At 38.8% G+C, this 23,506-nt stretch overlaps 2 protein-coding genes and 1 long non-coding RNA gene across 5 annotated transcripts in view; 2 read left to right on the top strand and 1 right to left on the bottom strand.

The window, feature by feature from the left end:
- Positions 1–5,562: 5,562 nt before the first annotated feature.
- On the bottom strand, positions 5,563–9,306 carry Dnajb9 (DnaJ heat shock protein family (Hsp40) member B9). The gene is made up of 3 exons (XM_038336664.1): positions 9,154–9,306; positions 7,204–7,430; positions 5,563–6,372 (listed from the first exon to the last, which is right to left on the bottom strand). The coding sequence occupies exons 2-3, from the start codon at positions 7,418–7,420 to the stop codon at positions 5,921–5,923; spliced, it is 669 nt and encodes a 222-aa protein (XP_038192592.1). The 5' UTR covers positions 7,421–7,430; positions 9,154–9,306; the 3' UTR covers positions 5,563–5,920.
- Positions 9,307–9,503: 197 nt separating this feature from the next.
- LOC119819189 lies at positions 9,504–17,156 on the top strand. 2 transcript variants are annotated; one of them, XR_005286240.1, is made up of 3 exons: positions 9,504–9,729; positions 12,184–12,406; positions 15,477–17,156. It is a non-coding gene; the product is annotated as an uncharacterized LOC119819189 (long non-coding RNA). The 2 variants fall into 2 exon arrangements; XR_005286239.1 differs by having other exon boundaries at positions 9,504–10,093.
- Positions 17,157–20,525: 3,369 nt separating this feature from the next.
- The window catches only part of Pnpla8 (patatin like phospholipase domain containing 8), a 61,936-nt gene continuing 58,955 nt past the window's right edge, over positions 20,526–23,506 (top strand). The window contains exon 1 of one of the 2 annotated variants that reach the window (XM_038335630.1): positions 20,526–21,366. The gene's annotated coding sequence lies outside the window, so the exon portion shown is untranslated. The remainder of the gene's footprint in view (positions 21,367–23,506) is intronic. The other variant, XM_038335631.1, reaches the window with a different exon arrangement.

Here is a 23,506-nt window from a genome sequence, read left to right as displayed (position 1 = left end):
CCCTTTTCTCTCCCAGAATTCTGTTCTGTCTACTCTACCCACCTATGTTCTGACCTATTGGCAAAAAGCATTCAGTGCAACTTCAAAAGTCCCCATTGTCTATCAGTTTGGTGGTTTAAATGTTTTCCTTCACAGGGTGGTGGTGGCATATGTCTTTAATCTCAACACTTGGGAGGCAGAAATTAGTGGATCTTTGTGAGTTTGATGCCAGCCTGCTCTACACAGCTAGTTATAGGACAGCCAAGGCTACATAAAGAACCCCACCCCCCCAAAAAAAAAACCTCCTAAACCAGAACCACATGACCAAAGCTGCCAAGTTCTGCTGCTTGCTAGGGCTGGAACATGGCCCTCTTGTTCAAACACATTTTCACCACCTGTTTTAATGGCTTCCTTCACTGCCTAAGCTTGGATGTCCTGGAACTCGCTCACTATACCAGCCTGGCCTCAAACCCAGAGATCTACCAGCTTCAGCCTCTATAGTTCTGGGATTAAAAGCATGTGCCACCATGCCTGGCCCTAAGCTTTTCTTTATATCCTTTCCACTTTTTTTTTTTTGTTTTGTTTTGTTTTTTGGTTTTTTGAGACAGGGTTTCCCTGTAGTTTCTAGAGCCTGTCCTGGAACTAGCTCTTGTAGATCAGGCTGGCCTCGAACTGAGATCCGCCTGCCTCTGCCTCCCGAGTGCTGGGATTAAAGGCGTGCGCCACCACCGCCCGGCCCTTTCCACTTTTTTTAAAAAATTCTTTTTCGCATGTTAGATTTGGTATGAAAGAAAATGGCCCTCACATGGAGTGGCACCATAGGAGGTGTGTACTTGCTGGAGTAGACATGGCCTTGTTGGACAAAATTTGTTACTATTGGCATGGATTTTGAGGTCTCCTATGTTCAAGTTCTGTCTGGTGTCACAATTCACTTCCTGTTGCCTGCAGATCAAGATGGAGAACTTCTCCAGCACCATGTCTGACTGAATGCTGCTATGCTTCTCACCATGATGATAATGAACTGAATCTCTGAAACTGTAAACAAAACCCAATTAAATGATTTCCTTTATAAGAGCTGTCATGGTTGTGGTGTCTCTCCACAACAATAGAACCCCTAACTAAGACAGAAGCTTAGCAGGGTGGGCCACCACTCCCTTGATTCCACTAAGCATCAGGCTTTTCGTTAGTTTGTTTATACATCCTGGTGCTACTTTTCTTCTCAAATTGTACACTTTATAATGGCACAAAATAATCCCACACTAGTTCAGAATTGTGTTTAATAAAGGGTTATTTATTTAGGGGAGAGTCACAGATCACTGTCCTAGATCACAATCCTCTGCAGGAATGGAGAACAGGAAGAGTCTAGCAGCCAGAGTGAGAGCCGGAAGCAAGAGAGCCAGCTTCCATAGTACTAGAAAGGCAGCATGAAAGCTTCCAAGGGAGTAAAGTAAGCAGCATACTTACCCAGCTCTGGTTCCTACAAACTAAAACAATGGCCAGCACAGCATGGCATGATACCCCTAAAGGTACAAGAGTGGCACCCAAACCTTAGCAGTAACAAAGAGCAGCTGTCTCATTGGTGTAAGACCTGCTCAACAAGAGGGAAGTGGTACCCAAAACCTAGGCAACTGCCAGGGCTAACGAGCTCATGGATCTTGGAGAACCTACTTTACTGAACCAACATAATTCCTAACTACATTCTAAATATTTATCCTTCTATCCAGATACTTATGTCTCACCCCTCACCAAAGAAATGTCTCCTTGCCCACAGATAAGAGACCATAACTTAAAATATATGTACATGTATATAATGTGTATAATATATAATAGAGGCTGTAAATTTGAGAGAACAAAGGGTGCATGGAAATAGTTGGAGGGAAGAGAGGAAAAAGTATGTAATTATAATTTTAAAAAATTCAAAAACTTAAAAAATTAGACCTGGATTGCTGATGCAGAATTCCATCAGAAGTCTGACAATACTAAAGTTTTTTATAATCTTCAATTCCTTTCTTGGAGTTAGTTGTTGCTACACACAATTCTTGGTGCTGACACTCCCTAAATGTGCTCTGAGAAAAGCAGTTTCCTTAGGAGTCACGTTTGAACTAATCCCCTTGGTAAGTAAAAGCCACAGTTTTGGGTGAGTTTAGTAGGCTCAGCCAGGAGGTGAACCATGACTAATAAAAGCTCAGTGTCAGAAATTAGGGTTCAACCTGAAGATCTGAAAAGCAAAACAGCTGGTCAGTCACTGGCTCTGACCTCAACCTCAGACAGAAATGATGATCCTGTCTCTAGGAATCTCAGAATGAGACTGTGTGTTGAGAGCTGTTTCCTCCCATTTTATAATCCTCTCTGGGGCTGGGATTAAAGGCGTGCACCACCGGGATTAAACGCATGTACCACCCAATTTCTATGGCAACTAGTGTCTACTGGGATTAGAAAAGTGTCATGTGGTTACTGGGATTAAAGGTGTGTGTTACCATAACCTGGTCTGTAAGACTAACCAGTGGGGCTGTTTTGCTCTCAGATCTTCAGGCAGTCCTTATTTATTAAAATACAATTGAAACAGCACCACAAGGAGGCGCCCAGGTGTGCTTGGGCATCTTCACTACTTTGTCATACTGCATTACTGTCACTGGGGTTTCTAGGGATAATTTCTCTCTTCAGTGGTTTATTCCATGGCCTGAAGAAAAAGCTACTTCTGTTATTTAACTACAGGAGTAAAGAGCAAGAGTTCCCAACACAGTCCCTAAATTTAATATTGTTAATTTCTAATTTTATTACACTGTGATCTGATAGGACACACAAAATCTCCATTTTTTTGTTTGTTGAGACTTGCGTCCTATGGCACAATCAATTTTGGAGAAATTCCATCACTGCTGAGAAAGATATTTCTAATCTATTGAGTGGAATAGTCTGTATATGTTAAATCCAGTGGTTCTCAACCTGGGGTCAAAAGACCTTTTCACAAGGGTTGCCTATCAGGTATTTACAATTCATAACAGTAGCAAAATTAGTTATGAAGTACCAATAAAATCATATGGTTAGGGGATCACAAGATAAGAACATAAAGGGTTGCAGAACTGGAAAGGCTGAGAACCACTATCTGTGCCATATTTTAGCTCTTTCAGTTCGGAATACCTCAGTGTAAGGTTTTTAAGTCCCCTATTATTATGTTAAAATCTATGTGGCCTTATGGCTTTATTGTTTATGAAATTGAGGACTCCAACATTAGGTACATATTTACAATTGTTATATATTCTTAATGAATTATTAATATGTAGTGTTTATTTTTAATTAGTTTTAGTTTGAACTTTATCTAAGGATAGTTACACTAGCCTGCTTGCTGCCAAGCATGATGACCTGAGTTCAATTCCTGGCAATTCTAGTACTCCACAGTGAAAACACAGAACTTCCAGAGGTTGCCCTCAGACCTCCACACATATATGGCATGTGCACTCCCAGAGATTTAATTTAAAAATCCTACATGTACACCTTTTAAAAATGTTAGAGACCTACTGAATAGTTACTGTTGCCAATGTCCTTATTCTACTTAATAATCTCATAATCTACTAGTGAGTTCTTTTAAATATTCAACAAACATTTAAAAAAACTAAAATTATCTCAAGAATGCACAAATCATTTTGGTGTTTAAGGCAGGGTCTTGATGCATGGTGCGGGCTGGCCCTAAATTTGGGATGCTACTGCCTCAGCTTCTGGAGGGTTGTGGTTACAGGTTATGTACTACCATGCCCAAGAAGGAATAATAAATTCCTAAGAGGATCAAAATAAATATTGAGAACCCACAATTGTGAAAAATGAAGATAATCAGGTCTTAGAAAAGGGGATACACATGTTAACAATATGAAAATAATTCCAGCAGGGCAGTGGTGGTACACACCTTTAATCCCAACAGAGGCAGGCGGATCTCTCTGAGTTTGAGGTCAACCTGGTCTGCAGGATCTAGTTCCAGGACAGGCTCCAAAGCTAGAGAAACCCTGCCTTGAAAAAAGTTAAAAAAATAAAGTAATTCCTTGTTAGAACTTACTTGAAAATGAGATCTTTTTGACAAATTCTTTGGCCCAACATTCAAGATATAGCTATTTCTATTACCAAGTAAGAGCAAATACAACTTCTAGGAAATAAGATCCATGAATATAATAAATTCATTTTTAAAAAATTCTTAAAAGTACGGCTAGTGAGATAGCAAAGCAGATAAAAATACAAGCTTGGGGACTTCAATTCAGAGACCCGGTACTCCCACAAAAAGCAAGGAATGCTGGTGGCCTGTACCTGTAACCCCAGCAGTAGGGGCAAGGGGATGGCGGGACACGAGAAATCTAGAAGCTTGAATAGCCAGCTAGTCTAGGAGATACTACAAATTCAACTCAGTGAGAGGGCCTGCCTCAAAAATAAATAAGAAGAGCAACAGAGGTCACCCAAACGTCAACCTCTGTCTCCACAGGCAAAGACACCTGCACTATTCATGTGCACATATACTTACCCAGAATTCTTAACAGATGAGAGGGCTAGGAATGTACTTAATGGTAGAATGAGTACCTCACATGCCTTGAACTCATTCCAAGCACTGCAAGAAAGAGTGTGTGTTGTGTTTGGGTTAATTCCCAAAGTTTCAGTTTTATGCAGTCTTTTTCTCAACCAGACCTAATTAGGAAAAGCCTTGTGACAGAACACTTGCTCTCAAAAAGCAAATATACAAAAATTAGTTGTTAAGACCTTCAAGCTACTGAAATATAAGATGGTAAAACAATGGAAATTACCAAATGGCAATAAAATACAGTGATTTCTGGCTAGACAATGACCCATTTATACACTGTACACCCCCCAGGACTGCATAATAAAATGACAACAGTGAAGATCAGGTTGTAAATATTTATATTTCTCACTCACACACAATATTGCATGAGACATTACTATTTTCATATGCATCCATAGGATTAACACTCATACAGAGTATAACATGGAAAAGTGCAGAACTAAAGAAATAACTCTAACAACAACAAAAGCACACATTTCTTAGGATTTAAAAATATTGCACATAAAAGGTTGCACAGAAATTACTGGCTGCTTTTATAAAAAGAATGAGGTATTAGTCAATCTCTAGATAAAGGTAAGTCCAAGAGTAACTACACACATACACACCAAAAAAAAAAAACCAAAAAACAAAAAAAGACCTAACACACACACACACACACAAACCTAGAAAGTCAACAAAAAGAAAAAGAGGATGTTTAAGTAGCTATGATTTTGATCAGACAAAATCATTAGCCCAGGACCAAACACAATCTCTTGGCAAATATTTCATCTTAAGTTCAGCTTAACTACGTGCAATACAATCATTCCTGTAACACCAATTCTACTGCAGAAGAGGCATCTTTTTGTGATAAATATCAAACCAACCACTTTCTAAAGCATTCTGTGGCAATTAGCCAGGAGCCTACTGTCTCCTTCACTGACTGACTCAATTAGTTTCAGACACTTAGTAACCCAACTCACAGGTGCTACAGGGCATGCGATTTTAAATTAGCAGAGGTTTCACTGCAAAAATTATTCAAGTTCACACAATTTATCTTTTAAAGTTTAATCTTGAGTATGTACCAGACAAATTGAATTTTGTTCGTGGATTTTTTTTGGGGGGGGGTGGCCAAATTAAATAGTTAAAGGATAGGTAAAGAAAAAAAGATCTTGAAAATGATCTTCTTTCAAAAGAACTTTTCCTAATCAGGAAAATTAATTAAGAGTTGTCTGCTAGCTGAATGTGATTGAATCTGTCAAAAAAATTTAATATATGGAATACCTACAACCAATGGCTTAATGTTAAGTGAAATCATGCATTTGTCAAAATAGTTCAGAGAAAACTGTTTTTTCAGACATGGTGAGAAAGAATAAACTAAGTGAGCTTAGTGGAAAAAGAAAGAACCAACTATTGTCCTGAACAGTCAGTATATGTAGTAACCATATTTCCTCTTCGTTGAGTGACAGTCCTGCAGTGCTTACTAGATCCATGAAATCTATTTTCAGTCTGTACTGTGTGTCGATTGGTGGTCTCAAAGCCACTAAAAGAAAACATTTTCTCCATATCTTCAAACATATCATCAAACAATCCACCGCCAAAAGAAAACTCCTGGAAATGATGCCGCTGTCTATTGGAGGCATCCTGGCGTGTCTGAAAGTGATTTTCAAAATGTTTCTTGGACCGAGTGTTTTGGTTTTGGCCAAAAATATTAAAGTCTTTAAATAAGTCATCAAAATTGAAGTTAAAAGACTGCTCAAAAGGACTTCCACTCCCTCTTTGTCCTTTGCCATTAGTGAAAGCACTGTGTCCAATTGTATCGTACTCTTTCCGCCTATGGGCATCTGAGAGAGTTTCATATGCTGAAAGAGATAAAAACCTTTTAGCAACTGAGACAAAATATTTAAAATTATGCCTATGTAAACTTCAAACATTATGTATTTCAAGGAAAAAATTCACATCATAAACAAAATATTACAATGAATATAAAAATATAAATTGTAAAAGAAGGCACCGACTTTGTTTTATCAACTTATATATCACGGATAAACATGGGGAAAATTAATTTGTTAGTCTTCAGATTATTTATTTGTGCAAAACTATCATTTCTGTTAAAGAAATTATCAAATGTATCCAACTAGTAGAAAATCAGGTTTTTCACTTACTAAATGAAGGAAATGTTTCATTCCAACTCCTAGTTATGGCCATTAACTACTTAATTTGCAGAATGTACAATTTGTTTTAGAACTAGTGTTAAGACAAAATGTGCTTTAGTTTTTAAAAGACACGGTTTGAAATGCAGATGCAGTAAAGACACCTTTAACCTATATTAAATTTACTATATTAACCTATATAAGCCTATTATATTTTATCAATACTTAGTAAAATACATTTCTTAAGTTACTTAATAAGAATTTGGGCTTTCTAATCCCTTTTTATACACAGTGATCTCATAAATAACAAGTAAGGGAAATAGTGTATTTCAAACATTTTTTAGAATTGTAAACCAATAAAATTACCTACTATAATTCATTACTTACTCAGCAGCCAGGTATCTATTCTAACAAAAGAATTACAAAAGCCTACGTCAAACTCTTCCATCTCCACACCATCTTTAAGAGCACACAAATTCTCGATTAGCATCACTCTTACTATAAATGCCCATGAGACTGCAGGAAGAATCATTTACTTACCTTCTGCAATCTCTCTGAATTTTGCTTCAGCATCCGGGCTCTTATTTTTGTCAGGGTGGTATTTCATGGCTAATTTGTGAAAGGCCTTCTTTATTTGTCTCTCTGAAGCAGATTTTGGCACACCTAAGATATCATAGTAGCTTTTTGAGGCCAGGATTAATTCTGTTATCATTAAAATGCAAATCGCAAAGACGAAAACTGACTGGGGAGTAGCCATTTCTAATATCCTAAAAAAACAAAAAAACAAAAAAAACAGGTGTTTTTTACCCAAGGAACGCATCTTAAGATTTCTAAAAAGCAATCAAATTCAACAAACCTTTGGTATATGAGACTTACAGCAGCATCATAACGTTATGCACACAGTATCTTACACTTATGATAGTGTGCTGTCAGTTTCTAATAGTAAGAATCTATTAGCAAGTCTTTTGCTTATCTGTTGAAAAGTTAAACTGATACTTTCTTAGGAAGGCAAGATTTCTATTTATGTTGGTAATGAACTTCTGTTTGCCTGTCTTGTTAATGATTATTGCCTCTTCAGAATCCTATTTAAGAGAGCCACTTCCTAAGTATAAGTTGGCCTAGCTGGCCTGATCTTCCTACCCCAGCTTCCTGAGTATTGTCTTCATCATATCCAGCTTCAGAAAAACTCTGTCTTCTCTGCGTTTGGCTAGACTCTCAGCAGCAAGGAAAGAGGCTTCTCAAATTGGTTAAATCTACTTATTCTTAAAGAGGTTAAACAATCAGTTTTCTTATATGTAGGATCCCAAATATTTAGAAAACATGGGTAAATAGCCTCTCCTTAAAGCTCAAAAAATAAAGCTGGGTGGTGGTGGCACACACCTTTAATCCCAGCACTTGGGAGGCAGGGACAGGTGGATTACTTTGAAATTCAAGTTCAGATGAGTTCCAGGACAGGCTCCAAGCTACACAGGGAGACACGCTGTCTCGAAAAACCAAAAGAGAAAGAAAGAAAAGAAAGAAAGGAGGGAGAGAGAGAGAGAAAGAAAGGAAGAAAGAAAGAAAGAAAGAAAAAGAAAAATGAAAAGAAAGAGAAAGAAAAGAAGGAAGAAAGAGAGGGGTAGAGAGCTCTCAAAATAAAATGTTAAGACTTACTAAGGCTAGGCTACCAGAGGAAGACAACAGTTTGTACTTTGGGTAAGTTATTAGGTTCTCCAGATTTCTCAGCGAGTAAACTGTTTCTCGTTAAAACAATAAGCTTTACTCAGAATTACTGATAATACTCCTTGGTTTGCTTTTTTCAATGCTGTACCACAGGCGCCCTTAATAACCTATGATGACATAACACGGCTGACGAAAAAGCACTCTGGCTTGTGGAAATGCCGGCCGTCCTCTCCTGTGGCCTCTTCTGAGCCTAATGAGCAGGTAGATTACTTTTTTTTCCCCTGAGAATCAGCCATAGTCACGCGTACCAGCCATAAAGTTCAACCTCTTGATCTAAAGACAGAAGCCGGACAGAGCGGCACACGCCTTTAATCCCAACACCCGGGAGGCAGAGAGAGGCGGATTACTTTGGAAGTCAAGGCCAGCCTGGACAACACACTGAGCTCCAAGGACAGCCAGGATGATCCTGCTTTAAAAATAATAATAATAATAATACAAATAAACCTAAGCGGAGCGTGCCGGGCGAGCTCCAGAAACCGCGGCTGTCCACTCGCCAAAGGGCGAGCCCACACCCGGCAGCAGGGCGCCCTGCCCGGCTTCCCGCCGACACCCGGGGCTGCTTCAGCGGCCTAGCTGCCCGATCACGGCGACTCGGCTCGAACAATGGCAGCGCCCTCGTCGACCCCTCCGTTCCGCTGCCCTCGGGGCGCCGGCCCGGCCGACGTCCGGCGAGGAAAGCCGGCTCCGGGGCCACCGCGAGCACGCGCAGTGCCGCAGCCTCCCCACCCCGGGGTCCGTCCCCTCCGCGCCGCCCGGCCCGGTCCTCACCCGCGCGTCCGTCCCGCTGCAGCTGCTCCACTCCGCGGCCCGGCTCCCTCTCCGCGGCCGCGCTCGCTCCGGCTCCCCGCCGCCGACCTGCCTCCGTCCCGCACGGCCCGCTCCCTACTGGCGGGAGTCCCGACCGGCGCGGCCGCCCCCGAGCCGACCTACACGAAACGCTCGCCCATTGGCCGCCGCCCGCCCACCTGACTTTGGCGCCTTACGCGCACGTGGAAAACTGTTGTTGCCGTTTGGGCCCCGCGTCACTTCCGGTACCAGCCTCCAGGGGGTGGTGCTAAAGTTAGGGGAAGCGGAAGTGAGTCGGACGAATCCCCACCCACCCAAATCCTTCCCTCCTGGGGCGGGGTGCCGCGCAGGCGCGATGGGCTGCTCGCGGGGCACAGGGCCCCCTCTTGGGAGAGGACCTGACTAAAGGCTCCTCCGCTGTGCAACCGTTTGCTGCAAGAATCGCCGCCGTCGTAATAAAGACCGGAAGCTGAGGTTTTTATCCGTTAGTAGCCGGTTGACTGAAGACTCAGCCTCACACTTAGGTGGTGAGGCAGTGGCCCTCGGACGGAACCAGGCGTGAGTCTGTCACCTGTTCGTCTATCATCCCTCAGTTCCCCAAAAAGCTTGAGCCCACGGTGCTTAACGCAGCTTTGCATCAAGTTTAAAATACTAAAGTTTGCACGGTGTGCGGGGCTTTTCTGCCCTTCCCGTGCTTTAGCTGACCCCCATTTCAACGTAAACTACATTTCAAGTGCATCTGAGTCCCTAATAGCGTTCCTGTGAAGTTGGTCACACAGGTACATTGTAATCCCATGTTTCTTCTGCGAAAACTCATGCCAAAAATGCTGGGCAACCTTGAGCATTCTGCTAGATTGAAAATATAACTTGTGTCCTGTTTGAGGGTATTCATACTCATCAATTAGTACGGAGAGCGTGATAGGTAAGTTTATTAAAATAAATTTAGGACAGCATGAAATATTTCAGAAACAATAGATAGTACTTAATTTATTCATAAGCCAAGGCAAGTGGTGAGTCAGATTCCAAAAGCGGATTAGCGGAGTTCAAACCGTGGTTCTCTTGTCTTAGTAACTTTTGCAGTCTTGAAGCTGTCAGCACCTGTTTCTCAGTTTACTCTTCTGTATGGATAAACAAAACAGTGTTTGGAGTATATGCTTAACATAAATATATGCGTGTGTGTGCATATATATATGAAAATAAGTGCAGGCAAAATATTTTGTCCCCATTTCTTTTCTCTTGTATTTAAAAGTAATTCCAGATAGAGCTAACCTGATTTATCATTTGCTTCCCAATTATTTTGAGAATACTATTTTTCTTAGTTCTGATGCTGTTATTCAATAATGGTTCAGTCAAATAATGTGAAAAAATTATAAGCCCAAGTAATTCACATGACATGCCATTATTTCTATGATCGATTTCCTTGAATCCTTTCCACAAAATGCAATGATACTTACTTAGTAAAGAGAAAGAAAAGTTCAATTCATAATTAGTTGCAAGGCCATTGTCATTGATGGTTCTAGCTTTGGAGTCAAAGATCTTTCAGATACCTTTGCTCTGTGTGGAGGACATCATTTCAGAAGTAAATATTTTTCTACTATCAGTATAAGAATCTACTACTTCATATGTATGCGTTTAGTGTTCAGCTTATATTGTGGGTAGGGCATGGAGGTGCACATTTGTAATCTCAACACTGGATGCTGAAGCAGGAGAATCAGGAGTTCAAGGACACTTTGGGCAACTTAGAGACCATGTCAGCAAAAAGAAATGTGGCTATCTTATAAATGTAGACAAATTACAGAAGAAAGTGAAACCAAAATACCAAAAAATTAAGCTGATGTCAGAAATTATTCAGGAAACAATCTAGAAGATTTCTTAAAGAGCATGGCTAACTAGGCCAGAAATGTAAGGCAATCCAGTCACCAATAATGATAATCAAAAGATTTACTTATAAAGGTTTACTATGTAGCTTTGCATGTAGGTACATTAAATAATTTGCATGCTGCGTTCTCCACATGAATTTATAAAACTATATATTTTCATTTTACATGGAACAAAAGCTTGAACTTGTCCTTTTTGCTTTTAAGTACCTTTTTTGGTTATGACTATCATACTTAAAACCCAATATATTATATGTTCAAGGTTGAAAGATTCTCCAGACATATTTTTCATTTGGTGAGAACTAGCAAAAGTAGGTCATCCAGGTTTCTACGTAAAGTTGCCAGTGTTAAAAGTTATTTCCTAAATACCTAGGCTCTTCCTTTAGGATCCTGCAAACCTAGCAAAACTTGAGGGAAGAAAAATGCTAATTTTACAAAGCATAGCATAATTGATATTGTGAATATAACAGCTATGTTTTGTGTAAGAAGCCTTATATTGTAACTTATAAAGGAACATGAAATTATATAATATATGCCTTGGGTTATGTTTTTTGGAATGTCACCTAATGAAATATAATTATTAGCTATTATTAATATACTTTAAATTTATTGAACTAATAGAAATTTTTTCTGTCGAATTCTGGCACTTCCACTAATACACTTTTGCCTATAAAACATGTTTCTATACATTAGAAACAACCCTAAATTCAGATTGTCAATACAGGAATAGGGTGTCAAGTTTCCTGATTCTGTCAACCAAGTGCTGGGATTTCAGGGTATGTCATCACACCCGGCTGAGGCTGAACATGTACACATGCTCAGCTCTTTCCTTGCTTCAGAGTTCTTTCAGAAAACGAATGCTACAGTTCCTAATCGGTTGGCATCAACACCTAGAAACGTTCAACTAAATTGAGCATAAGTAGAGCTCATGCAGATCCCAGTAGTAAAGAGAATGGAGTTATAGTGATTGCATTTTCAGCTAAAGCATTGGTTTCAGTTGACTTTTCCCTGAAATATTAACTCAAGGTGAACATGATGGTATACCCCTGGAATTCCAGCACTCAGCACCATGAAATTGGGGCCAGCCTGGCCTACACAGTGGTGAGGTTTTACAAATTAAACATTCATATTTCAGACAAGATGCAAATAAGAAATGTCTTTGGCAAAAGTCTCTAACCTACACTCGAAGATCACTCTTCCTGAGCTACAAGAACAACAAATTCTAGGAAGACTGAAGTCGTTGGAAACTCTTACAGGCCACATCAGCAGGAGAACTGGCGATCTGAAGAAAATGTTAAGATAATAAAGAACCGTTTCACAATGTATGATGTCACTATGATATAAAGAAGGTTTTAAAGGTATGATTTTTGCGTAAGCTTTTTCCAGCTAAATCAAATCATGTGTGAAGTGACTTTTATCCTGTAGATAACGTTCTCTGAAGCTATGAAAGTGTTCCAGTGTTATGAACAGCATCCTGCCCTTATAATGCTCAGTAGAAAAGAGAAAAGAAAGAGTTGTTTGGCTGAAGAAACATTCCTATTAATAAATGATTTTCCTATTATAGTTAAAACAGTAAAATTTATTTATAAAATAATAAAAAAGATGCAGTCAAAATTGGCTAGACTCTCACAGACCTGCTGCTGGCATATGACTTGAACAAGCTAGTGTGCTGACCCTCAGAGGGCTGGGGATGTAGTTTAGTGATAAAGCACTATGAGGCTTTGAGAGTCAACCCCCAGGACTGGGGGCAATAGGGTAGCCTCAGCCCCTAATCTGTAAAATAAGGGTACTTAAAATAAATACTGAGTTTTTTAGTGATACTTTGCTTCGAAGAGATTTTCTACATGATGATACATACTTAAGTAATAGTAAATGATGGCTGGAATGTAATATTAACTACTAGGTATCCTCAATATCTTTCCTGTGGTATACCCATTTGGCTATAGTTAAAGCCTGTACCTATAGAATAAAGTAAAATATCACTTTTAGAATTTTATTTGAACTGAACATAGCTGTCAAAAATACTTTTAAAGTTAAATATAAATATATATTTTAATATATACATATTTATGTTGCTCACCATTATAATACATTTAAGTGTCTTAGTACCCTGTGTTTTAAACCTATTTGTAAACATAGTGTGTGTTTCTATTTTTTTGTTTGTTTGTTTGTTTTATTTATTTTATTTTTATTTATTTATTTATTTATTTTTTGGTTTTTCGAGACAGGGTTTCTCTGCAGCTTTAGAGCCTGTCCTGGAGCTAGCTCTTGTAGACCAGGCTGGTCTTGAACTCACAGAGATCTGCCTGCCTCTGCCTTCTGAGTGCTGGGATTAAAGGCGTGCACCACCACCGCCCGGCTTTTTTGTTTTGTTTTGTTTTTTGAGACAGGGTTTCTCTGTAGTTTTGGAGCCTGTCCTGGAACTAGCTCTTGTAGACCAGGCTGGCCTTGAACTCACAGAGATCCGCCTGCCTCTGCCTCCCAAGTGCTGGGATTAAAGGCGTGCACCACCACCGCCCGGCTGTGTTTCTATTATTTTTATACCCAAAATAATAGTGTAACTTAATATTATACATTGCCTCCTAAGTATTTTTTAGTATCTTGTAAGGAAGAAGTTAAATTATTTTGTTAAGACTTTTATCTAAAATTGATGGTGATATAAGTAAAAATCTTGTTTGTATCCATATTGTTTTGTTTTGCTATGACTTTTTATGTGATTTTATTCCATTACTCTGCTGGTGTAACCCCTGCTGCCCCATCTCCCAGGTGCTTAGACATGTGACTTGAATGTGGTCTGTCACTCAGGACCGAGTTGCCCCAGCAAAGGCTCACTGGAAGGCAGTCATCTGCTCAATGATATGACAGGCCTTTCTTCAGATTCTCCTTGCAATTTAGTTATTGCCATTTCTTTGTTAAGTTTCAAAACTTCACTGCGGGTGTTTTTCAAACTTCTTGAACAAGGGAGGCACACCCTGGTGAAGCACTTATGCTCCTCTAAGGGTTGCCCTCTATCTGGCTCCCAGCCTTTCAGCATATTGTTAACTACCTTATAGATACAGGCCTGTAAGGGAGATAACTTATATCTTACATAAGTCATACAGATATTAGATAACTCTATCATCCATATACCACGTAGTTTTCTAGCTTAGAAATCTCATTGCTACTAAATAAAAGCCAAACTTATTACCATTATGGATTATGATTTATCACTGTGTTTATCCTCAGGATAATCTCAAACTTGTCCCTCCATCCACCTATGTCAACCTGTAGATTGCTTCAAGTAGAGAAACAGGCATGCACCACAGTCCTGGGCTGGGCTTGTTTTGTAATAGTCTAATCCTGTGTTGTCTGTAGCTGTGATGTCCTAACAGTCCGTGTGCTATTGTTACATCCTGTGTTGTCTACAGCTGTGATGTCCTAACAGTCCGTGTGCTATTGTTACATCCTGTGCTGTCTACAGCTGTGATGTCCTAACAGTCCTGGTGTTGTTGTTACATCCTGTGCTGTCTACAGCTCTGATGTCCTAACAGTCCTGGTGTTGTTGTTACATCCTGTGCTGTCTACAGCTGTGATGTCCTAACAGTCCTGGTGTTGTTGTTACATCCTGTGCTGTCTACAGCTGTGATGTCCTAACAGTCCTGGTGTTGTTGTTACATCCTGTGTTGTCTACAGCTCCCTCTTTCACTGGATTGTCAGCTTTTTCCAGTGGTTTCTGTTGTTGTTTTCTCTGTCTTCTATAATATGACTTTACAGTTCTTCTATCTAGAGATAGGCTTATTTTTCCTTCTGTAATTAGGGTAGGCTCTCTGACTGATTGATTGTATCAGTAGAATGTTGTGAATCTGACTCGGCAGTTCCAAATTTTCCTTGTCATTGTCCTGGCATCTCCCATGTCCTTTGGGAGCACTTAACTCTTGGATGACCAGATACCATGTAGGATAACCCCCACCCCCAATAACATCATGCTGGAAAAGCCCATTGCTCATGGGCTCTAAAGACTGAGACAACTGATCCTGAAGTGCCAGCTGCTCTAAATGACACCCAATGGAACAGAGAGAACCTTGCTGAGTACTTCTCACATAGCTGTGTGAGATGGCGGGCAGTGTTTGTCTTAAGCCGGTAGTTTGGGGGTGGACAATTAGACAACCAAAGCTATTCCTTCTCTCTGTCATCCTCGTCACTGCTACTCTTGACCATTTCCCCTCTAAAACATTACCCTTATGTAGCTAAGTACTTTCCTGGCTGGATTCAAATGTCTTTCTTTTCTTTCCTTTTTTCTTTCGTTCTTTCTTTCTTTTTTTCTTTCGTTCTCTTTCTTTTTTTTTTTTTTTGCTGTAATATCAGATCACCCTTAAGTTGCTTTTGTTGGTTATATTTGTGATATCAATGAGAAGTAACTAATGCAATCTGAGAACTTTTTCTTCCCAGAGAGATGAATATAAAGATTCAACCCACTTTGCTAGCTTTGAAGACAAGAAGGAGAAACCAAGGAACATGGAAGCATCCACAAGCCAGAAACAGCTCCCAGTTTACAGCCAGCAAGACAGTGATGACCTTGGTCCTAAAACCTCAAGCAATCCAGTTCTTCTAAAAGTTCAACAGATAAGTTCTCCCTCTAGAGTGAAACACAGTCTACTGCCACCTATACCTCCCTTCTAAAGAACTATAAAAGTGTTTATGTTGTTTAAATTCACCAATCTGGGCCCATTATTAAGAGCAGCAATAAGAAAATAATGCAAGTGCTTCATCTATTTGAGATTCAGTTACTTTTTTCCGCTTAAGTCTCAACCCCATGTATTAAAGGTATATCTCGTCTTAGCCTGTGTTGCTTAGTTCACTGTGACAGTTTTCTTATTGAAATGCAATTAATGTTTTATTTGGAGCTTGCAAGCATGGAATAATACGTAAAAATTATTTGTAACCTGTAAAAGGCTACAGAGGTGTCAGATACTAACATTGTTACTTGATTTCTCTTTATTCTTAGACCAAAGCTCAAAAGTCATATTTATATCCTATATTTACCCACTGAGGTCTAATATACACAAAATTCAAAATTTATTGCTCCCCTCAGCAGAATTGTGGCAGGGAGAGTAATCTTAGTAGTTTGTTTCATTGGATATGTACAGCAACAAGTCCTGTGAAAATGCGGGTAGAATTCAGTTATCGTCGTGATATAAAATGAGATAAAGTAAGCCCCAGATTTGCTCCTAACCCTTGCATTCTAAAATTGAAATATTTCCTAGGATTTGGAAGTAGTCTTTAGAAGTTTGTGAACATCTGAACATTAGAGTAAACAGGCCTCAGATTCTAAGTGGAAATAGGAGAAATGATGTGGGTAGATGGATGAAAGGGCAGGAGACAGGATGGAAGGAAGAGGGATGTGGATGAGTGGATGGCTGGATAGCAAATACTGGGAATTTATTTTAGACACTTATAATTTCTTAGGGTGTAACAAGGGCTCAAGAACTGTAAAGAAGAAATCAGGTAAAGTGTTCTACAGTCTCTGTACCAGGAACTTCTCCCGACCCCAACTGTAAAGAGAGTCTGCATAGTTATTTCCTCCTAAATAGCAACTGTTCCGTTCTCTGTGGCCCCTTGATTTCTCTTATTACCTAAAAGGAAAAAACTACTAGAATCATTTTATTCTTTGAAAATCATCTAGAGATACATGTAATTAAAACATAATCTCTATTTCTGGCATTTGGGACAGGTTGCATTAATATTTAGAATAAAATAGATAATAAAAATTATGGGGAAAATGTATCTGGTAGTACAAATGGCCCTTGATGAGCAGATAGTTTTTCTTGATCAATAAAGTGAATTTTCAAGATGTGCTGGGTTGAAAACATAAACTTTACACTATAGTGAACATTTCTCCCTTAAAAATAACTTAAGTACTATTTTATATTTAGCATTAAAACAGACTGGGTTTTTTCACTTTGAAAGACATTAAAATTTGTTTCTAAGTAGCCAACAAATTGAACCACTTTTCCGTAGCTGAGTAGCATTCGTGGAATCAGCTGGACAGACCTGTTTTAACAAGGCAAAAGTCAACATTTTGTAAATGCCAACATCAAATATAATTTATAATAAAGACTGTAAGCAATAGTAACTGTATGTGTATTAGAGTTAAAAATAAAACCGAGAAAGCATGCAGAGTATGAAACAGATTGGTTGCACTTCAGATCCAGAGTAGTGAGAATAAAGCAGCTTATTCTTCTTTAAAACTCTCTTTAGAAAATGGCTAAGGAGAGTAGCCAATAATAAGGAGATTGTGTATTGAAATAAAGAAAAACATCTGAGTTCTTGCGTTACAAGTGAAAAAATGAGTTTACTTCAGAGGAATGGGAAAGACTGGCTGGATAGAGAGACACTGCACACACATGGTGCTTATTTAAAGGTCTTGAATGCTGAAGAGATGGCTCAGTTAGTAAAGGTCTCACTGTGCAAGCCTGACAGTGAATTTGACACCCAGATCACACAATAAAATGGCAAGGTGTAGTGGTGTGTGCAGGCTTATAATCCCCGCGTGTGGGGGAGTGGACTGGAAACAGGCAGGAACTCACTGACCTGCCAGCCTAGCCCCATCACTAAACCCTTCTTGCCTGGACCCACACATGTTCATGCACACAGATGTACGTGGAAACAACCAGTAAAGCTCATGATGATGAACTAAAATTGTTTGCCCTATCTTCCTGCCTGGCTACTGGCCAACAGCACTTATTAAACTAATATGAGTGACAAATCTTTACAGTATGCAAGAGTATTGTCCCACAGCATACAATGAGCTGCTTTAATTTTAACTTTGTAAACAGTATATAGGTGGAGTATAACTTAGAGAGGTAATCCAACTATAATTACCTTACTGAGAAGAGACTGTATTTGATATATTTAGACAATAACAGTCTTAACCCAGCACATATTAAATTTTTTAAAAAAAAAACTTATCAATAAAAACCACTCTAAGAAAAACATCTCTGTCACTGGTAGGATGTGTGACTGCTGGCTTTTTTGTCTGTTTTTGTTATCATTCAACTCTCCTGCAGTACAGAAAGATAAGCATGAAGCACATAAAATATTTTAATAAGTATAAAATATTATATAATTTGCAATTTGGGACGCTGGCAACTGAATTTACATTCTTTAGATGTAAGACAAATGAGGATTTTCTGGGAAATATGATAAGCCCAAAAGAAAAAGAAAAGTCATAGTGGGAATTTTAACTCTGCCCTGCTACATCACTTTATAGCAGAAATTCTCAACCTTTGCTGCACATTAAAACCATGATGGACATTTGTAGTATGTGCATTGCTTGGGCTCCACTCCTCTCTGATTCAGGTCTGCTTTCAGGCCTGGGCATCTCTGCTTTTAAAGATTACCAAGATTGGGCCGGGCGGTGGTGGCGCACGCCTTTAATCCCAGCACGCCTTTAATCCCAGGAAGAGGCAGGCGGATCTCTGAGTTCAAGGCCAGCCTGGTCTACAAGAGCTAGTTCCAGAACAGGCTCTAGAAACTGCAGGGAAACCCTGTCTCGAAAAACAAAAACAAAAAACAAACAAACAAACAAAAAAAGATTACCAAGATTATTTTAGTGTCTAGCAAAACATTGGGAATCAATACTCCATAATAAAACTTACAGACAAGCCTCATTCATGAGTGCCAAGTTTCTCATTGGATTTTAAATTTCCTGTCAACTAACAATCAATTAAAGAGACAATATTAAGGTGGTGACTATCTAGGTCCATTTTGTGCTGTTATAACAGAAAATCTGAAATTAGGTAACTTAATAGAAGATTAAAATGAAAGAAACCACCCAAAAATGGGGAATGCAAATTTAAAAAAAAAGGAAACAGAAAATATCCAAGTTAGACAAATCCAGGGTTACTATGTTCTCACCAAAGGTATACACTAAAACTCTAACCCCAGTATCTCAGATTGTGACAATATTTGGAGATAAGTACTTTGAAAAAGTGACTAAATTGAAATGAAGCCTTTGGTGAGGGACTGGTTTGAAAAGACACCAGGGATGGGAGAAAAGAGAGGAAAAACAATGAGAAGACACAGTAAACAGCCATCTGCAAAACAGAAGCCTCAGGACTAAAATTACTTGATCTTGAATAGAACTGTAATACATTTTTATTGGCTAAACCACCAATCTGTGGTATTTTGTTACAGAAGTTCTAGAAGGCTACATCATCATTGTACAAACATGGTAGAGTATACTTATGTGTATAGAAAGCATGGTGACAATTCAATTATTCAAAGAGGCTTCTAGGTGTTAAAAGAGTCTCATGAGGTGTAGTAAACATGAGTGTATTTAGTTGCTTTTAGAAAAGCATGGCAAACTGTTTTACAATAAACATTTTTAGTAGAGGACTGCACTATGAAAGCACAATAAAAAATTCTGTATATGTATATAAGCTAGCAACTCATTATCATTGTCCAGTACTATGCATGTATACTATCTCCTACTGTCTACATATATAATAATTTTATGTACTGTACTCTCATGAGTCTGGCAATGTCGTGAGTTTGTTCAAACCAGTGTCACCCGGCCTTGTCCATAGTGTCATGTACTATGGTATTTTTATAGCTTCATCACTAGGCAATAGAACTTTTAAACTCCATTAAAGTTTTATAGAGCCATCATAATACATGCAGTCTGTCAGTATGCGATATTCAACAGTATATCCAGGAGACTCAGTATCTAAACAATGGGCATAGTTAGAAAAGTAGACGAGAAAAAAATAAATGAAAATAATGAAAGAAATAATGAAAGAAAATTTTTATAGATCAGAACATGTATTCCAAATGAAACAACCCACTGTGTGACTAGAACAGTAAATGGCAATAGGTACTCACTAAGGCAACATTAAAAACAAAACAATAACAACCCAAAAAGATTTGCAATAAAAAGCAATAAAGGAACAGAACCCAGAAAGGAACCCCTGAGCATGGTGAAGCACAGCTGTCATTGCAGCTACTTGAGAGGCTAAAGCAAGAGAATCCCATGCTTATGCATCAAAGTGAGATCTCAGTTGAAACAATGACTTAAGCTTCTTAACGGCTGTAATGTAAGCAAGCAGACAAGTAATCAATGATCTGAAAATTCTAAGTAGGGAGAATATCTAAGGTAGAATTGTTTGATTCAAGTTCTCATGAAAGTGCCTCTACTGAACCCTTGTTAAAGAGTCTGTTGTAAAATAGATTATAGAAAAATAAGTCTTGATAATTATTTTCTGGAATAATTTTAGATGGTAATTTATTATCCAGCTGATCTACAAAGAGAAATAGTAAGAAGATAATTCAAGACAGAATAGAGCCGGGCGGTGGTGGCGCACGTCTTTAATCCCAGCACTCGGGAGGCAGAGGCAGGCGGATCTCTGTGAGTTCGAGACCAGCCTGGTCTACAAGAGCTAGTTCCAGGACAGGCTCTAAAGCTGCAGAGAAACCCTGTCTCGAAAAAACAAAACAAAACAAAACAAAACAAAAAAAAAAGACAGAATAGAAGCAAAAGGAATCGTAAGTTGCTAAAAGTGGTTACAGTCCAACAGCACCTTTACAAGTCTAGAGGGCAGCCAGGACAGAATGTTCAGAAATAGAGTTCTTCAGGAAGACAACAATGGACAGATTAGCAAATATGTTGAACATCTTCATAGAAAACTCACATCTACTAGATAGGATTTAGGTATTGCCATTGAATTAATGATAAGCACAGATGAGCAAATATTCACACAAAATACAGAAAGTCAAACCATATTGGAGTACATAATTCTACTTACTTAGTTAAAGCAGAGTAAATACAACATAACCATTTTAAAAAATATAATCTTGTTAAGAAGTTAGGGGTTAACATGAAAGTGGTTTTGTGTGTGTGTGTGTGTGTGTGTGTGTGTGTGTGTGTGTGTGTAGAGCCATTTGGGAAGAAGGAAAATTGAGAATCCATCCATCAGATAGGCCTGCAGACAGGACTCTGGCACATTTCTTGGTTGATGATTAATGAGGAAGGTCCCAGCCCACTGGGAAGTGCTACCCCTGGGTAGGTTGTCATTGGCTGTATAAGGAAGCAAGCTGATCAGGCCATGGAGAGCAAGCCGGTAAATAGCATGATTACTCCATGGTTCTGCTTCAGTTCCAGCCTCCAGCTTCATGCCCTATATCTCTGCTTCCCTCAGTGAACTGTGACTCAGGTTATATAACCAATATAAATCCTGTCTTCCCCACATTGCTTTTCATCACAGTGTTTTATCACAGTAATAGGAAGCAGACTGAGATCTGTGCAGACGTGTTTGTGTACACATGCATATGGATGTAAAAGGTGAGTGTTAGGTATCTTTTTCATTTTTCACCTTATTTTTGGAGAAAGGATCTCTCACTGAACCTGGAGCTTACGAATCACATTCTAAATCATGACTTTCAGGAACTAAATTATAATGTTCAAGTTATGTGGTATTGGGAAACAAATGCACAAGATCAATGGTTTTGGATCACTGGAAAGCAATGTGTAAGATTCATTCTTGTTTTCTTAGCTACTGAACTATAATTCAAAATGAGAGGCAATAAAGCAGGACTCTGTTTCAGAGAGAACTAATCTTTAGTTTGCTTAGTCTGGACTTCCTATTATTAAAAGCAGGGTGTAATTAAATGTATACAATGGGCTGGAATATCATAAATGTGAAATGAGGTCATTTTTACTGAGTATTCAATCTTTGTTCCAGATAAAAATTAATTCACGAAAACTAGAATGTATCTGAATCACAAATGAAAAATAAGTGAATCGACTCAATAATTGTGTGGTTTTAAAATAAGGGCTCTTTGAAGTAATACAGGATGACAAGTCAATCACACTCTGCAAGCTGTTCAAAACATCCCCACAAAATCATTCAGTATAAAACATCTATTCCTTGTCAGTGTTAATTAAACAACAATTTGATTTACCTCGCTAATATTTTGTGTTTTGTTATCTGAGACCCTTTCAGCACATCGACTGCAGTCTACCTTCTAGTTTAGTTTCTGTATACTTGCCTTGCTGCAACCAAATACCTGACCAAATGCAACTTAAGGAAGAAAAGAAGGAATGAGAGAGGGAGAGAGAAATGGAGGGAAGGAAGATGGAAGGAAGGAAGAAAGGGAGAGAGAGAGAGAGAGAGAGAGAGAGAGAGAGGAAAGAAGGAAAGAAAGAAAGAAAGAAAGAAGAAAGAAAGAAAGAAAGAAAGAAAGAAAGAAAGAAAGAAAGAAAGAAAGAAAGAGTTGCTTCTGACTTACAGTTTGAAGGTAGAGTCCTCCAAGGTGGGAAGAAAATGATGGTAGGAAATTGAGAGAGCTGGTCAAATTGTGTCCACATTCAGCGTTTGAGACCTCAAAGACCATCCCCCAGTGACAGACTTCCTTAAATGGGCCATACCTCTGAATCCTTCTGAAACAGTTTCACCAACTAGGTACCAAGTTTTCAAATGGAGGCCATTCTCATTCAAACCACCACAGTATAGGAGAAATAGACCCCAAAGTTCTCCTCTTTCTCTTTCTTCGTTGCTAATCTGAGTAAGACTAAACTTTTCAGGAAAACAGGGACAGAGAGTATAAGTAAGGGTCTCTAGTAATGTCTGAGTCTCTTATACACACATAAGTTGTCCATCTATTCCTCTATCCTCACATACAGTTGATCACATTGTTACTAAACCTTGCTTTGTTGCAATTACCCTTTTCTTACCAATTTCTGTGATTCAGAGTCCCTAAGAAGTGGAGGCCAGAACTTACTCATCTTTGGCACCAAGTAGGGCCTCAATTATTAATGGAAAATCACCACAAAAATATATTGTGTTGTGGTCAGATTTGATTGATGGTGGTTATTAAAGTCAAATGCAAAATGCAATTTAACTACTTAATTAATGTTCAGTTGTAAAGTCTATCCATAAGAGAAACCTATCCATAAGAGAAGTTCAGTTATAAAGCCCCCCTCAAAGAGAAGAAATTCCATAGGAAATTAAGATCAAAGGAAGTGAAAACATTTTTTTTAAATTTTAAATAGGATGTGGTTGAGAGGTTTAGTATGGTTAAAAATATTCATCCATTCTTTTCAACTTAAGGGTCCACTCAGAAAAATCACAAAATATTTATTCCTGTACCAGTTGTTTTTTATCTCAACATAAAATCAATAAAAACAAGTACATGAAACTCAAAAACTTTAAAATCCCAGAGATACTAAAAGTGATTCATTGGCCGTTCCCAAACATTCCTTACATGAATGAAGTTTTAAAGTCAAGCCTTTGACAATTTCTCATAATTATCTTCATAATTATCTTCACCTGAGTGGTTAGTCTCCTGACTTGAAAGTTATTTTATGGCCGGGCGGTGGTGGCACACACCTTTAATCCCAGCATTCGGGAGGCAGAGGCAGGAGGATCTCTGTGAGTTCGAGACCAGCCTGATCTACAAGAGATAGCTCCAGGACAGGCTCC

The sequence above is a fragment of the Arvicola amphibius genome, chromosome 7, assembly GCF_903992535.2.
Source record: "Arvicola amphibius chromosome 7, mArvAmp1.2, whole genome shotgun sequence".
NCBI lineage: Eukaryota > Metazoa > Chordata > Mammalia > Rodentia > Cricetidae > Arvicola > Arvicola amphibius.
Note: the sequence above shows the minus strand (reverse complement) of the source record. Positions and strands in the feature narration are given on the sequence as shown.